Source organism: Pinus tabuliformis, chromosome J (genome assembly GCF_031772625.1).
Source record: "Pinus tabuliformis cultivar Carrire ecotype Pingquan chromosome J, CPIR1, whole genome shotgun sequence".
Classification (NCBI taxonomy): domain Eukaryota; kingdom Viridiplantae; phylum Streptophyta; class Pinopsida; order Pinales; family Pinaceae; genus Pinus; species Pinus tabuliformis.
In genome coordinates this window covers 1,224,988,680-1,225,005,359 of record NC_142295.1, presented here as the reverse complement: position 1 = coordinate 1,225,005,359, position 16,680 = coordinate 1,224,988,680, and the positions used below count along the sequence as shown (strand labels likewise).

General features: G+C 37.6%; 1 protein-coding gene across 9 annotated transcripts in view; it reads right to left on the bottom strand.

Moving 5' to 3' along the window:
- Positions 1 to 16,680, bottom strand: part of LOC149231548 (uncharacterized) — a 303,271-nt gene that overhangs the window by 105,465 nt on the left and 181,126 nt on the right. For all 9 annotated transcript variants that reach the window (XR_016248077.1, XR_016248076.1, XM_089379231.1 and 6 more), the window contains one exon: positions 10,309 to 10,340. Coding sequence is in view for 7 of the 9 variants with exons in the window: in XM_089379231.1 (XP_089235357.1) it covers positions 10,309 to 10,340 (32 nt within the window). In the remaining 2 variants the exon portion in view is untranslated. The remainder of the gene's footprint in view (positions 1 to 10,308; positions 10,341 to 16,680) is intronic.

Sequence of the window (16,680 nt, the reverse complement as noted above, 5' to 3'; positions counted from 1 at the left end):
AGCATTTCATGGGACAGACTGAGAGCTGGAGAGTCGAATAGGCTGACGTAGTCCCTATCAGAGTGACGCAGAGCAGCAGAAGCTGCATTGTTGCTGTGGGATCGTTCAATCGATGATTTAGCCGGAATATTTGTCTTCGACTGAGAGGTACTACTATCAAGGGCATTCTCTGTTAGGCGAGCCATTTCTGGCACCCAGGTTGTATTCTGAAAATTGCATAGTAATAAAACCCTCTGAATAGCTACACCAGTTTTCCCGCATTGGTTTTTCTGGGGACATTAGTCCAAAAACAAAGGTGTCACTTATGTGCTTGTTTACTTTCAGTTGATGATCTGTATGTGTTGATACTGTACTTGTATTTATTTTCAATATTTACATGGTAAATAACTTGTTAAGTAATTCAACAAGTAGGAAGAAATAAATCAAATAGTACAGGAAGAATTTCTAGTAGGTTAAATTTAGAAATTCCAACATACAGATATAGATAAACCAGTGATTGGGGAACTGTATGAGCAGATAGATACCATGTTGGTGCAAATAAAAATATTGTTCAGAAAAATGATCCCAACTTGTATACACAGATTCACAATTGTGTGTGTACACGGTGGAATAAACTTAATGTTCCACTACATGCTTTGGCGTATATCCTTACGCCAAAATACTACTCTCCTTCTTGGTTGGGCCAACCTACACTTGGGGGTGGGGTTAGGGTCAAACTCCATACAGATCCAGAGTTATCTACAGGATATATGCAAGCATTAGACAAGTTGGTACCTGATAGGGAGGAGTGTGCTAATCTGCGTCTTGAATTAGGCAGATACTTCAGTTGCACTAGTTTGTTTGGTTATTTGCATGCAATGGAAGATAAAGACAGATTTGATGCTTTCACATGGTGGGAAGCATATGGCGTCATGGGACTTTTGCCAAAACTGGCAAAAAAAGTTCTCTCACAGGTTGTAAATACTTCTTTTGTAGAGAGGTGTTGGAGCACCTACAACTTCAGACATAATGTGAGAAGAAACAAACTCAATGAAAGCAGGGCAGAAAGCTTGGTTTATGTGCACTGTGTTGTCGCACAGAATGTCTAAGCACCGCGACAACGGCTCAAATCGGGGGCTATCACCCTGATCCCCAATCTCTCTATTTAAGTTATCTCCCTACAGCAGGCTAAGGGGGGTAGACCCTATGGAAAAGTGGAATGAAGAAGAACTAGTTGGGAACCAACCAGTTCGGGAGACACAGTGAAGCGATCAAGTACTTGATTAAGATTTAACAAGACTTATAGGATTTGATTAGATTTTAAACGATTGATACCAGTGCCTTATGGAGTCAACGATCTTGCTAGGGAAATTAAGACCAAGTAATCGATTAGCAACTGTTGCTTAGATGAATGACTATTTTATATGAAATGCAGATCCTAAAACTAATGTGAGATGCAAGAATCTTGGTTAATTTTAGTTAAATGCCTATTTAAATGTGAACCCTTCAATCCTTTCTGTGTTGAGCCTGATTTCATAGTAATTGGCAGAGAAAAGATTAGGAGAAGTACACTAAGCTGTGATTAACGATACCTCTCTTGAAATTCTAACATACCCGGTGCCTCCGGTGCTGCGGAGAACTGTGGCTTTGACGACTGCAAGATTACCATTTTAAATACTATCAAAACAGGCTTCTCAAGAAAAGACGGATGGAGATCTATCTGTCTATCGACCAAGCTTATGCTTGGAAGTAAATTTTATCTATGCAAAGTTAACTTGTATGCAAATGCACCGGAAGATGAGATGAAGTTAGACTGGAGAATGGGAAAACACTTATGCCTCAAAAGCCCTCAATTACCCAAATGAAATGCTCGCCTTTTTTTAAATGAAGAATTACAAAATAAACTCTTGAAGAAACTATAGTTAAAACACCAACTTATTTCAAATCTTCTTGATACAATTTAGCTCAAAGAGAACAAAAACAACTTTGCAATTCGATATCAATGTCAACAGATGCTCAAAAAAATACTTATTTTATGAAACAAAGGATATGCATTTTATCACAATTCCATGACAGAGTACTTAATTTTCATAAATTAACTTTTAGGACAACAGTAAGAAAAACTTTATGGTAGCAGCAATATGACAATGAAAACAGTAAGCTATTAATGGTACCAAAATTTTACCGAAATGTTTCCAAACTTGCCCACATGAATTATCAAAAATTTCAGCCTGTTGTGATGTGATTTCAGTAATTATATCAAATTTGATATACTTATTACGGCCAGCCATTAAAACATGAAATACGCCTAATGATGAATGCCCAACTCAAGAAATTAATTCCTTAATGTATTAGACAACTTAGCAACTGATTTTAGACTAACCAACATGAAACTTTTACACTGTTATATTTCAGACTTCAGAAACAGAATTATTCAAAGATAACAGTGACCCAAAATGTAGATCTAGGCCAAATTCTTTATACACATCAAACATAAATGACTTATTAATGTATTTAGCAATTTTTTAGTTAATTTCAAACCACTTAGATGTGTTTTTCACCACTATTAGAAAGGTATATGACTTCTGTAGCAAACAGTGAGGAAAAAGATGGTTTAGAAATCAAACCCTTAGGCCCTAGGCCTTGAAGATCACTTGCCCAAGTTGCCAAAAAAAATTTCAATATCTGAAACACAAATTTTTACCAAATTTTCTGCAAAAACCCACCAATGATTAGCTTCATAAAATCAAATATTCAAATCAGAAATGGAGCAAGGGAATCTAGGGCCAATGAGAGCTAACACTAGGCCCAATACAATTAGCGTTGGGCTAGGAGAAGGCAAATTTGGGCTTAGGAGCCCCAAAACTTGAAACCCTTGTTCTAAAAAAATTTATTTTGCTTCAGATGTTCAAATTTATTGCAAAATCTTTAATGGCTAGCCTTGTAAAAAGATTTGGGATAAGATATTGCCCTACATGGCCTAGATCTGTCTCAAAACCCCCAGATATGCTTGAAAAATCTCAGATCTGAAGATTTACTTGGCTGATTTCTCAGATCTATTTCTGCAAACAATATTTGAGCCCAGATCTTGCCCTCCAAGGTCTAGAACTAGCTCAAATCTAAAGATTTTCTTAGCTAATTTCTCAGATCTATTTCTGCACAAGTAAAAAGAGAAAAACCCAATACCCAATATGTACAAAAACAGAGAAAATCCCAAAAACTCAAGTGTTAAAATTCAAAATTATGTTACAAAATTTCAAATCTACACAAGTAAATAAGAGATCTATACATATAATTGACAGATCTATTAGATTTGAGGAGTATGAGTCCAACTCTGCTCCCAGATCTGTAGATCTAAGGTTCTTGCTAGCCAGATATAGCTATTTTTCGACAAAATATTTAAAAGTTTTTGAAATTTTAGAGAGGTACTAGCCCAAAAACACCCTGCAGAAAAATAAAAAATAAATAAATAGATAAATTAAAAATTAAAATAAATAAATAAATAATTATCGTTAGATAAATCCCAAGGCTTATATGAAGTAGGTTCTTTAGAAAATATATGTTGAGAGTTGGCTGGTCCAACTGGGAACTATCCCCAAACGCTCAATGAGAACCTGATAGATCTTCTGCAAACACTAGATCAACCATCAATTTCTGAAAACATAGAGATACCTGCTACTTCAATCAAAATTAAAAATGTTACCCTAGATCCAACAAACTGAATAAGATAACTGTAGTTAGATTATTCTAAGAGAGCTATTGATTGATAGTTTTCACATAATATTAAGAAGAAATTAAAACAATGTTACCATAAATTCATGAAGAGGAACACTACAACACGTTGAAACCCCAAAGACTTTTGCATTAGTTCAAAAAAGTATACAAGAAAGCTTGAGAGCTTAGTACATAATCCAAAGATCGGATGATCTCAACTGAAAAATGACCTCCTATTTAAAGATAAATCCTCCAACGGCTAGTTCAAGTGATCCTCGTCAAAGCAATCTCGACCGTTGATGATGATTAAAATTTATTTTAATCTCATCCATCGAAATTTTAAATTATTGAGGAAATTCGAATTTTTCAATTAAATGAATTTTAATTAATTCAAAAATTAAATTTTTTGAACTAATTTCCTCAAAATTTCGACTTTGACTTAACCCTAGGGACCAAAGGCTTAAAATTTAGCAAAATAGTTAATTTACCTTAGTCTTGAGATCTTTTAAAATTTGAATGTTAAAAAACCCACAAATTTTTCCTTTGGAAAATTTAAATTTACCTAGGACCTATAATTAATTAAATTTCTGGTTTAGGATTTTAATTAAATTTTTGGCCAGAAAATTTAATTAATTAACCTATGAGGGAATAAATTATTTTTTCAACCCTCAAGACACTTTATGTCATGATTTCACATTTTTTACATCTCAAGGGGGAAAACCCATTTGCAAAAGACCCTCACAGACTTCCCAGTTCTGTGACACAAATATAATCTAGCAGACCAATCAATTTGTAATAAAATAACCTAACCAAATAGTTAAGATTATTCCCAAATCACTTTTACATAGACTCGATCTAGAACACTAGGACTCTCCTAATATCCCAGTGACAAAATCCACTCCGGCTTTGGGGTAAAGCTAAAGGAAAACTCTGTCGACGATCCGAGAATGGATCAGTGAGACAAAAAACCTCCCGGAATGTAAATCGTTACCAGAAAAATAAGTTTACCTAGGCAATTACATGACACAGATCTGCTAAGATTATTTACATCATATACATGCAGAATGAGTTTACATTATAACATGACAATCTGGCTGATGATAATAGGTGGACGACGCAGACACATCGATCAGGTGCTATCCCTTTTGCGAAAAAAAGGGGTGTATTGCTATGGGTCATTGACACGTAGTGGTCAAGAAACTGCAACTTGAGGTTGTTGAGTCATTATTGTGATCGGGCTTATGAGGATCCAACATATAAAATTTGGGACAACCACCAAGAGGACGATAATTTGGAGGATGGCACTATACATCTTGAAGAATTGGAGGCAGACCATATGAGAGATGAAGATGAAGCAACAACAACCATGCCACCCCCACCATCCAGTAGCAGTGCCAGTGCTCGAGTTCCAAGTCTTGTTCCTTTGTTGTCGCCATCTCCATGTACATCCTCACGTGGAGGGCATGTGCCTTTTGGTTCTGGTCATGCGACTATGCGGGAGCAGACTCCTAGAAGACCACCACGACCTGCTCAGAAATTAGGCATTTCTCATGGCGGCTGTAGATAATAAATTTACTTGTCTTTTCTAGTTTCTAGTAGTTTTAATAATTGTTGACTCTTTCATATTTATTATGATATTTTTTGTAAAAAATATATGACAATTTAAGTTTGAAGTTGGCAATTATAACTCGTTGGTAATGAATTATGAATATGATGTTTCATGAAAGTTGAAAGTTGCTTCATTTCATTTCATTTCATGTTAGATATTCTTTGTTGTAATGGTTACACTTAGCTTACAACTACAACATTGGTGATCAATTATGAAAAATGTTATATATTGAATTTTGAAAGCTTGAAATTTTAAGATTGATGAATCATGAGACTCAATATGTTGTATGTTACTAACTTGTGGGCGTGGTTGATGAAGATTATAACTTCTAGATGATTGTTGTTATATGGTTCAATCTATGTTTTTTATGCCTTTTATATATAATTCATCATTCTACATGCTTTTGTTAACATATGTGCATCAAAATATAAAAATATAAAAAATATATATATTATATAAAAAATCGCTCTCAAACCGGTAGCTTCTGAAAATGTCGCTCCCGCTCTCACTCCCAAGTAACTTTGGGGGAAAGGATTGCTTTTGTTGATCGAAAAGTATTGGTTTGGGGAAAAGACTCTAGCATTGATAAAGCTAGGGTTATTGGAGTTCATGAAGGAAGTCTTTACCGAGTCATTACACCATATCCTCAAGCCTTGTTGCATATGGAAATAAGTCCCATTAAGCTATGGCATCGGAGATATGGTCATCTTCATTATAGGGTCATCCCTACTCTCAGCCAACTAGTTCATGGTATTCCTAATATGAAGTTAGATCATGAAGGTGTGTGCAAGGGAAGCTCTTTGGGGAAACATACTAGAAAGCCATTTCATCACAGTGAAACTAGATCTAAAGAAATATTTGACCTCATCCATTCCGATGTGTGTGGGCCCATGTCTGACAAATCACTTGGAGGTCATCTTTACTATGTAGCATTCATTGATGACCATTCTAGGAAGACATGGCTCTACCTACTCAAAACTAAAGATTAAGTATTCGATAAGTTCAAGGAGTTCAGGGCTAAAGTGGAAACCCTAACCGACAGAAAGATAAAGATGTTGAGGTCTAACAATGGTGGGGAATACACTTCTAAAGAGTTGATTGCATATTGTAAGGATGCAAGTATTAAGAGGGAGCTCATTGTTCCCTACTATCCCGAACAAAATGGATTGGATGAAAGGAAGAATAGGTCAATTGAAGAAGGCATTCAAACTACGCTCCTTGATCAAGATCTACCAAAGTTCTTATGGGATGAAGCAACAATGATTGTCGTGTACATTCAAAATAGAAGTCCTCATAAGAGTCTTGATAATACTACACCTGAGGAAGTATTCACAAGGAAAAAGCTGAGTGTGGATCATCTCCGAATCTTTGGAAGTCCAGCATATACCCATGTTCTGAAAGACAAGCAAAAGAAGTTGGACTCGACAAGTATCAACGGAATATTAGTCGGTTATAGTATTTCCTCAAAACCATATAGAATTTACATAAAGGAAGGAAGACACATTGAAGTAAGCAAGGATGTCATATTCGATGAAAATCAAGTTTACAAGAAATCAAAGGATATTCCTATCGATTTTGATGACGAAGAAGTTCATCATGAGAACTCTACTACAAATGTTGAAGAAGAAGGACCAAGTGAGCCTATTCAACCAGTGGTTGTCCCAACCACAAGGAAGAGGCCAAATTGGTTGAAAGCTACATTAGAAGATGTTGAAGGACATGAAGCTGAAAAAGGGTCCTCCAGGGAAAGTAAGAAATTGAAGAGATATTTTGGCTATGCTGCATATATGACAAAGTTAATTGAAGCCGAACCATATACATTCAAGGAAGTTGAGCATGAAGAGGTTTGGAAGAAAGCTATGCAGGAATAATATCAATCCATCAGGAAGAATGCGGTTTGGGAGATCGTTCCTAGACCTAGTGACAAATCGATTGTCACATTGAAGTGAATCTACAAGATCAAACATGTTGTTGATGGAAGTATAGATAGACAAGTACAAAGCACGATTCGTCGCAAGGGGTTTCTCTCAAAAGGAAGGTATTGACTATGAAGAAGCCTTTGCACCTACAACAAGGTACACTACCATTAGATCAATGGTTTCATTGGTTGCTACAATGGGTTGGAATATCCATCAAATGGATGTGAAGACCGCATTTCTGAATGGGACCATTGACGAGGAAGTGTATATCGAACAACCCAAAGGCTTTGAAATTAATAGCAAGGACTCTCATGTTTGCGGACTTAAGAAGACCTTATATGGTTTGAAGCAAGCACCTAGGGCATGGTATGCAAGGATGGATGCATATCTAGTTAGAATTGGGTTCGTAAAGAGTTCTGTTGATCCAAATCTATACATCAAGGTCGTGGATAATAAGCCTAACATTATTCTACTATATGTGGATGATCTATTCATCACAGGGGTAGAGCGAAGAATTCAAGAATGCAAGAAGATGTTGGCAGCTGAATTTGAAATGAAGGATCTAGGACTGATGCACTCTTACCTAGGTCTAGAAGTATGGAAGAGACCTAGGGAGATATATTTGGGGAAAGGAAAGTATCATCAACTTATTGCAGAAATTTGGGATGACGGAATCCAAGCCGATGACTACTCCTATGATCACAAACCTCAAGAAGTCGAGGAGCTTTGACTCTAGTCTTGTGGATCCTACCTCATTTCGTCAGTTGGTGGGTTCCCTAATGTATCTGGTAAATACTAGGCTAAATATATGTTTTGCAATGAACATTCTTAGTCAGTTTCAGTTGGAACCTCATCATGATCACTAGATAGCTGCCAAACATATATTGAGGTATCTTCGTGGCACTATACATCACTACCTAAAGTATGATAGTAAGGAATTCAAGCTAATTGTCTTCACAGACTCTAATTGGGGTGGCAGTGAGACCGCTGGAAGCAGCACTACTAGAGGATGCTTTAGTCTGGGAGTTGCTATGATCTCATGGATGAGTAGGAAGCAAGATCCCATTGCATTAAGTAGTGCCGAGGCAGAATATGTGGTTGCATGTGAAGTAGTAAAAGAGATTGATTGGTTAAGGAAGCTTCTGACAGATTTGTTCGAGAAGTCTCTGGGTCCTACTGTGATTAATTGTGACAATCAAAGTTGTATCAAGATGTCTGGAGATCCCGTGTTTCATTCGAGGACGAAACATATCAATAATAAGTTCCACTTTATTAGGAACTTGGTGCAGGATGGGATCGTGAAGTTAGAGTATGTCCCAACAGATGAACAGGTAATAGACATACTAACAAAGGCTCTTCCTAATAAGAAGTTCGAATATCTAAGGAACCTGTTGGGTTTGGTAGATATTGGTGATTGTATTGATGATAAAGAAATGGAAGAGATTTGTTGAGGCTTTGCGAGTGAAGCATTGCCTGGGAGACATCAGGCCGACACTCTGTGTTGATGTCTGGATCCTGAAGTTGAAAAGGTGGTGTTGGTTATTGAGCCATGTTTTCGATACACACATGTATGTTTGTGTTGGTGGTTAGCAAGTAAACCTGATGGTACCTAGAGGGGCTGAAAGCTTGAGTCCACCTTAGTCCCACTTGGATAGATTTCCCTGGTCAAGAATATAGTCCATGGCATTGCGGTGCCTAAATTTTTGAATACCTGGTTGGATAGTTTTACCTAGCTAGGAATCTAGTCCATGGCATTACGGTGCCTAAATTGTTGAGTGACTGGTTGGATAGATTTCCCTGGTCAAGAATCTAGTCCATTCGCATTGCAGTGCCTAAAATTTCTTCATGTTTTCATATAGTTTGAGATCTTCCATAGTATATGTACATTATGAATACTTTCCTAGTTAAGATGGACTGTTAGAAAATGTAACTATGTTCGGATGTAACTATGTTCGGTCTTCAATAATGTACTTGAGTCATTATGAAATGTACTTGTCAAAAGAATAAAGAAAATATTTTTTTATTATTGTAACAATGACTTATTAAAGCATGGGTTTCATGGTTGGGTCATAATTATATTAGTCAACGTCCCCGTTGTGGACTTTTAGGATTAATATTGAGTTTATAGAGTCATTGTATATTCAAAGAGACCCTTCATGGGCTTTTGAATCATGTAAAAAGTTTTTGTATCAAGTCAAATATGAATTGTGTACCCTCCACATCATGTCGGCCTAAGGACCTTCATTCGACCCACGAGAAGCCTATATATACAAGGAGGTCAAAGTCATTTGGAGCATGCACTCTCAAGCAAGTTTGATATCTCAAGAAGAGTTGGAGAAGTGCGAAGTCTGTTCCTAGGAGGTCAAAAGAAGTGTGTGTTTGGGGAAGTCTACAGAGAGGAAGAGAATCAAACTTTTGGTGCCTCTCTCTCTCTCTGTTTCGTGGTTTGGGTTGGGAGATTGAAGTCTCTTAAGATTTCGCTGTTGTCGGAAGATGCATGTTGCCGAAAGTTGCTGCCTAGTCGAAGTTGCTAGAAGAGGTCGAAGATCTGGGAAGCTAACATGTTGTGGAGGGAAACTCTGGTCTTGGTCTAGCGTAAAGTGTCTCAAAGAATACTATTGAAAGGAAGAATTATCTCGACAGGTTTTCTCCTCGAGGGGGTTTTTCGCTAGCATGTACCTATATCTTGTGTCTCTTGTTTTGTGATCTTTATACACACATAATATGGTAATTGCTTGATGAAGGATAAGATAATAAATAAGTAAAAGAAGCCAACACACTCACAAGTAATTATCAAGAAAAGAGAATCAAACCCTAAAATAATATCTTTGATTTTCCAACAAATTTTAGATACAAATTCTATTCACGTCAATAGCTTATGTCAAATAAAAAAGAACCAAACGTTTTTTGTGCAATTCAGAAATCTTTCATATTGAATCATTTATGGTCCTAAATGCATGTTTCTAGTAATATCCTTGCCATTGCTTGCATATCCAAGAAGAACAGTTCCATGGACTACATTAATCAGATATTTGTCTTTCATGTTAATTATTCCAATCAACTGATGTATTTCAAATTCAAAAATACCTTTCCATTCCACCAATAAGTTGATTCAATACCTGCAAATACAAGAAACAAAATTGTTTATATATAAAAGGAAGGAAAACAAAGAATGTGGAACCTGAAATAGCATGTAAAATTGAAAAAATACTAGTAAATAATAATAATTTATGTTATGAATGATCCTGAAAACACTGTTGATGCACTTATTTCATGTGATGGTCATTAATATTTAGTGTTTTGTACTAATGGTTTCCTTGGAGTTTATATTTTAAAGAGTACTTAAGACAACTAATACAAACAACTTATGGGAAGTCTTATCCACCTCACACTACTAGACCATATATTACATTTGTTGTCAGACATTGGTCTGCTGCATCATGAGTTCTAAAATACTTGAAACGAACTCAAGGCATTGGACTCAAATATTCACAAGTGGATGACTTTAACCTGATTGGATATTTTGATTCAGACATTAATGGAGACAAAGAAAATGGAGAATCTACTTCAGCCTAGCGTATGACTCTTGTATCAAGAGTTGTCTCCTAGAGGTCACTCAAACACTCAGTTCCAACAAATTCCACAAAAGAGACAGAATATGTGGCAGTTGCACAAGCAACAAAAGAGATTGTGTGGATTAGGAAAATTCTTGAAGACTTACAAGGGAAACAAGTGAATTCAACTCCTCTTCTGATTGACAATACTTCTGCAATCAAATTGGCCGAGAATCCCAGATTTTGTGATCGAACCAAATACATCAATTCAAAATATCATTTGATTTGATATCAAGTAGAGGCCAAGACTATTCATCTAAAACATTGTTCCACAACTGAGCAAACTGCAAACATCTTCACCAAAGCAATTGGAAGAGAAAAATTTGAAAAAAAAATCAAATTTAGAATGCTGCATGGGCGCACTAACAACCCTATGGATTAAGGGGGGGAATGTTAAACACCTAATCCTCAGGGATTTGGAGAATATTTAGCAAATATATAAATATTTGAAATTTGAATTTTTAAAATAGGAAGAGATATTGGACCTGGAATTTGAAACCAAATCTCATGACATCTTTTGTATATATATGTGTGCTTGATTAATGGAAAATCAATGAAGTGAGTGTGAAATTGTATCTATTGCAACCACTAGAAATTATTCTTCTAACTGAAAATTTAATTATGTAGTTTATTTGCTACAGAAAACAACGAATAAAATCACAACCACAATTTTCAACATAAAAAAACTGCGGAAAACAAAATACTAGAAACTGAGAAATTCTAGCACACACATAAGAATTTTGACACGTTATTTTTGGACATTGTCTCCGAAAAAACCCAACTTGGGAAAACAGGTGCAGCAAATGAGGGTTTTATTAATAATCTTTAGCAGCAATTCTGAATACAATAATTTAGATGCACAACTAGTAATCTAGTATAAGGAAAATACTAGCAAAAATATCGTGAGAATTTTCCCTCACCCCATAGCTATTTTTTGCCTTCGACATTGCCTCCCTAGCCTCTGCACTAAGCTTCCTGCATCACCCTTTGCGCAGAGCTTGCGCTAGCCCTATGCAAATTTCGATCTTCAATCCTTTGCCTCTCCTGGGGACTGGAAATCTTCCTCCCAGAATACTGCTGCCCTCCTCTTCCACCTGCTACTCACCCTCTGGTTCTATCTTCTCTACCGAGTTGCTGCTACTAATAAAATCGAATTGCTTGGGCAACTAAGTATCTACACTGGTGTATTCTCCATCAACACATCGACTTCCTCTTATAATCCACTGTTGGAGCACCAACAGCCAAGATTAAAAGTTAATCAATGGCTAGGATCGTCTTTGGACCGATCAGTGTAAGTTTCTAGATTATTCTCACATTATCTCAATTAATACTGATTATTAACCATATTCCAAAGTTTAGACTTAGGAAATATTTAAAAATCAATTAATAATTAATTGAGACACTTCTAGGTGGAATTTCCATAAACGATTTATGAGTTTTGGAGATCTCATGTATTCTAGCCTCTCCACCAAATTTCATGGCTAAAACATATCTAGTACTACAAAAACTAACAGTGAGGAGTTACCTCTGACAAAGAGGCACCATACCTCATTATATGTTCCATCCACATGAAATCAAACTAGTGAGTACCCCAAATATCCAAATCTCTCAATGATAAAAAACATTAGGGTAATGAGCAATTTCATTCACCCATGCTCATCACTCTTACCCCAACATCAAAGTCTCCTATCATCATCTTCTCCACCACAAAACACCTCTTTGTCTCTCAAAGAAGATGACATGTTTACCTCTTTTACTCACTCCCCTAGACATTTATGCCGCACCATCTTCCCCCACCAATCCCCCCTCCCATTCGACCTTAACCGTGGATCCATATTCTTTCACATCTCCACCCTTTGTGATATCCCTAGGCAGCCCCAAATTCATGTTACATCTCCACTTTCTTCATGCCTATTACACTCAGATAAGGACATTAGATAGGTTGTGCAGGAAATGATCAGCAGCAAAGTAGCAGATGAGGATGGTTTCCAAGCAAAATTATTTAAACACAGTCTTCATCCTTTGGTTCCTTGGTTGATCTCTTTATCCATGTGGTTTGTACAAGTTTTCCATTGATTTGGTCACATCACATTATTCACCCAATACACAAACCAAGACCTAGCTCTAATCCCAATAACCATAAGACAATCATGGTGGATCACACGTTCCTGAAGCTTTATGCTATAGTTCTCCACTTGAAGCTCTCCCAAGAGCTTAAGCGATGAAACCTCAAAGCTAGAGGACAAGTCAAATTTCGATGTGAGCACCAAACTATTACTCACATCCTTATACTCAGAGCCATCATTGAGGAAGCTTTTCATTGCTTTTCTAAAGTTTATTGTTGATTTCTAGACTTTCAATAATCTTTTGATTCCATCCCTAGGGAGGCTTTATTCAAGAGACTCAAAGACCTTGGCATCTCAAAGACCCTATTTTCAGCCATCATGCATCTATACGAGTCAATCCTTCGTCACCTGTGCACAACACATGGTATATCACATTTCATTTACAGTACCATTGGTGTTAAATAGGGATTCCCCCTATTCCCCCATATTATTTGGGGTCTAAAATGATGAGTCGGAGTCCTTCTTGACCAAACACGTCTAGGATGGTGATGGTTTCCTTCTACACCATGTTCTGATTTATTTCTTTTTGTTTGCAAATCATATGGTACTGTCACTCCTAGCCTCATCCCCATATTGATTGCAAAGACAACCAGATGCCCCGGCACTTTCTTTGTGATCTTTGTCAGTTGACAGTCAACCCAAGTAAAACCAAGGCCATGATCTTCAACACAGCAAAGAAGATTCTCTAGAATCACCACTTCTTTTCTAAAGGTGAGGAGATTGAGATCACCACCACATATAACTATCTGGGGATATTATTCACAGGTCCTCGCTTCAATTTGCAGCCTGCATTTCAACCTAAATCAACAACGGCTACGAGTCCTTGGACCTCCTGGAGAGATTGTTTTTGTGAAAATTCCAAAATTGAAATCCTATTGCAACCACTGGAAATTATTCTTCTAATTGTTAATTAATTTTAACAATTGATTTGCTACAACAAATACCAAATAAATCACGCTGCAACCTTAACAAATAAAATATTGCGGAAATAATAGCGTTGGAAACTAACAAAATACTAGAACACACACACAATAAAACTGAAACCGTTATTTTTGGACAATTGTCCCAAGAAAAACCCATCTTGGGAAAACCGTTCAACAGCTGAGGGTATTTATTATTATGCAGCAGTGAGAAATTCTTAGTACAATCTCGATGCCGAAAACTGGCAATCCTACAAAGAAAATATTGGCAAAAATACTAGAGGGAAATTTACCCTCACTTCAGGCAATTATGGCTCTCAACTGTCACTAAAAAGCAAGCCGACCAACTGGGTCTACGCAGGGCCTGCGTCAACCTGAAGTTGCCTGCTACAATTGCTGCATGAATCGTCTACTAATCAAGTCGTCCTGCCTGCTACTGGCTGGGAAAATTCTTCTCTGGCATTATGGGACTCCTTCGCGACCTCTGGAAATGAAGACATTGTCACCTCTCAGCAAATCAAACTACCTTCTAAGGCTTCTACGCTAGGATTGTGCAGCCTCCTGGAAAAAATTCGACCTCTCTGCAAATGCACTTGCTGGATTTTTAAAACTTCCTCCAGCCTCACTGTCCTTAGTACCTACCCCTCACTGTCTCTACTTTGATCTATGGCTCTCTAGCAACTAATGTTGCTCTCTGGAAATCGATCTGCCAAGAAAATAAAACTGTTGGTGTATTTTCCATCACCACATCGATCCCTTCTTATGTCTTCCTGTTGGGACTGTTGACTTATGGTAGCATCGGATGTTCTCTAAGCCTCAAAATTTGCAGGGAGGTTAGGACGCGTGTATTCCAGAATACCCAGAAATCGTTTTGGGAAATTCCACCCGAAGAAGGTTTTATTAAAATAATTAATTATTTTAATGGATGCCTAAGTCTAAACTTAGGAAATTAAAATAATTAAAGGGTATTAATTAAACTGGGGGTGAACTTCTAGAAGAAAATGAGTATCAAGCCAAAATGATTTGAGCCATTGATTAGAATCTAATCTGGGCCGTTGGTTCTCAACTAGAAGATTATAAGAAGAGGCTTGATGGGCATTTGGAAGACACATCGAAGAGAGATCAAGAGATTGAATATCTCAGAGAGAGCAACGCAGCAGTTGCTAGAGAAATGATCGAGAAGATTTCTTGCAGTGAGGGGCAAGGATAGTTCCGAAGGGAGATTTCTTGATACGAGAATACATCGCAGAGAAGGCAGAGAGAGATTTAGAAGAGGCAGCGCAGAGGCTACGCTGGGCAGCGTAAGTTCACGTAGAGGCAGCCCAGAGCTTCAGAGGGAGTTTGAAATTCAGTTGGGAAGTCGAGTTCTAGTGCCAAAAGTTGGGGTGTGAGACCGAAGAGCCAAGGAACGAAGCTACAAACAGCAGGAGATCCGAGACGAGGTGATGCAGATCCGCAGAGAGGTTGACGCAAAGCTACGTACGCTGATGCAGTGACTACGCAGAGCCAACGTGAGACCAGCCATTCAAGGCCTAGATGAGTGTCGAATCACCAGTGATACTGTGAGGTATTTCTCACTAATCTTCTGCTAGTCAAATTCTTTGTATTGGATAGCCAGTAAGACGCCCAAAGATTATATTCAGAAAACTACTACTTAATAATACAAACCCTCAGTTGTTGCACCAGTTTTCCCACATTGGGTTTTTCTGGGGACATTTGTCCAAGAATAACGGTGTCATGTGTTGTGTATTTCTTTCTTGCTCAGTTTCTTGTTTCCGCATATAATTTTAATTGGTGAAGGCTCCAATGTATAAGTTTCGGTATTTGTTGTAGGACATAGTAAATAATTTGTTCAGTAATTTAACAAATAGAAGAAACTTAATCAGTTGCTGCAGTAGAAATTTGGGTCTTCCAAATTTTCACATGATATCAGAGTTGCAGGGGAAGCAAGAGGGCAAAGTCGGAAGAGCCCAACACTAAAGAGAAGGAGGAAAGTCAAATTGTTGTATAGGCAGCAAATTGAATCCCCAGAGGGATTGCACAATCCAGGAAAGGATGGCAAAATTTTCGTGGGAAAATCTCTCTCTGAGTGAGTTGATAGAGAGTAATATTTCCAGATTGAAGTTTGCCAGTGTTAGAGGGAGCAACGCAGAAGCATCAACGCAAATAAATTTTCTGGTGAGACGCAGTTTTTTGTTGTAGTTGCTGGGGCAGAAAAGCGTCAAAAGGAAGAAGGAGACACTATTGAAGGAATTTCTTCCTCAGAGAATTCCTAGTTAGGGAATTTGATTTCCCTATTGTTAAGCAGTAGCAGAGAGGAGAAGATCTACTAACTCCAACAGGGAGTGCGTAGGCTAGCCTAGTGCTGCGCAAAGGATAGAGGAGGCAGTTCGACATTTCGTTGGCAGAGACGGCAACTAGTTGTTTAAGAGATCAGGGTCGGTTGGAAGGTGCATCCAACTATGTGATCTAGAAGGCAAGGAACTAATGCCTTTGGGATGAGCATGATCTCAAAACCTATGTCGACAGTGTGGTAGTTGTACCCACGGATCGTGATCTGCTCAAAAAGTACAAGGCTGAAATGGTGAAGGCCAAACGATTGATCCTCGACGAAGTGAGAGATCACGTAGTATGTCACATTATCGGCAAGGATACTGCTCGGCAGATGTGGGAAGCATTGGCCATGCTATATGAAGGATCTTCCAAGCAACAGATGATGTATGTGGGACAGAAGATGAGATCCACGCAAATGCAGAAGGGAGAACGCATTGATCTGTTCCTAACGAAGTTTCAGGAAAT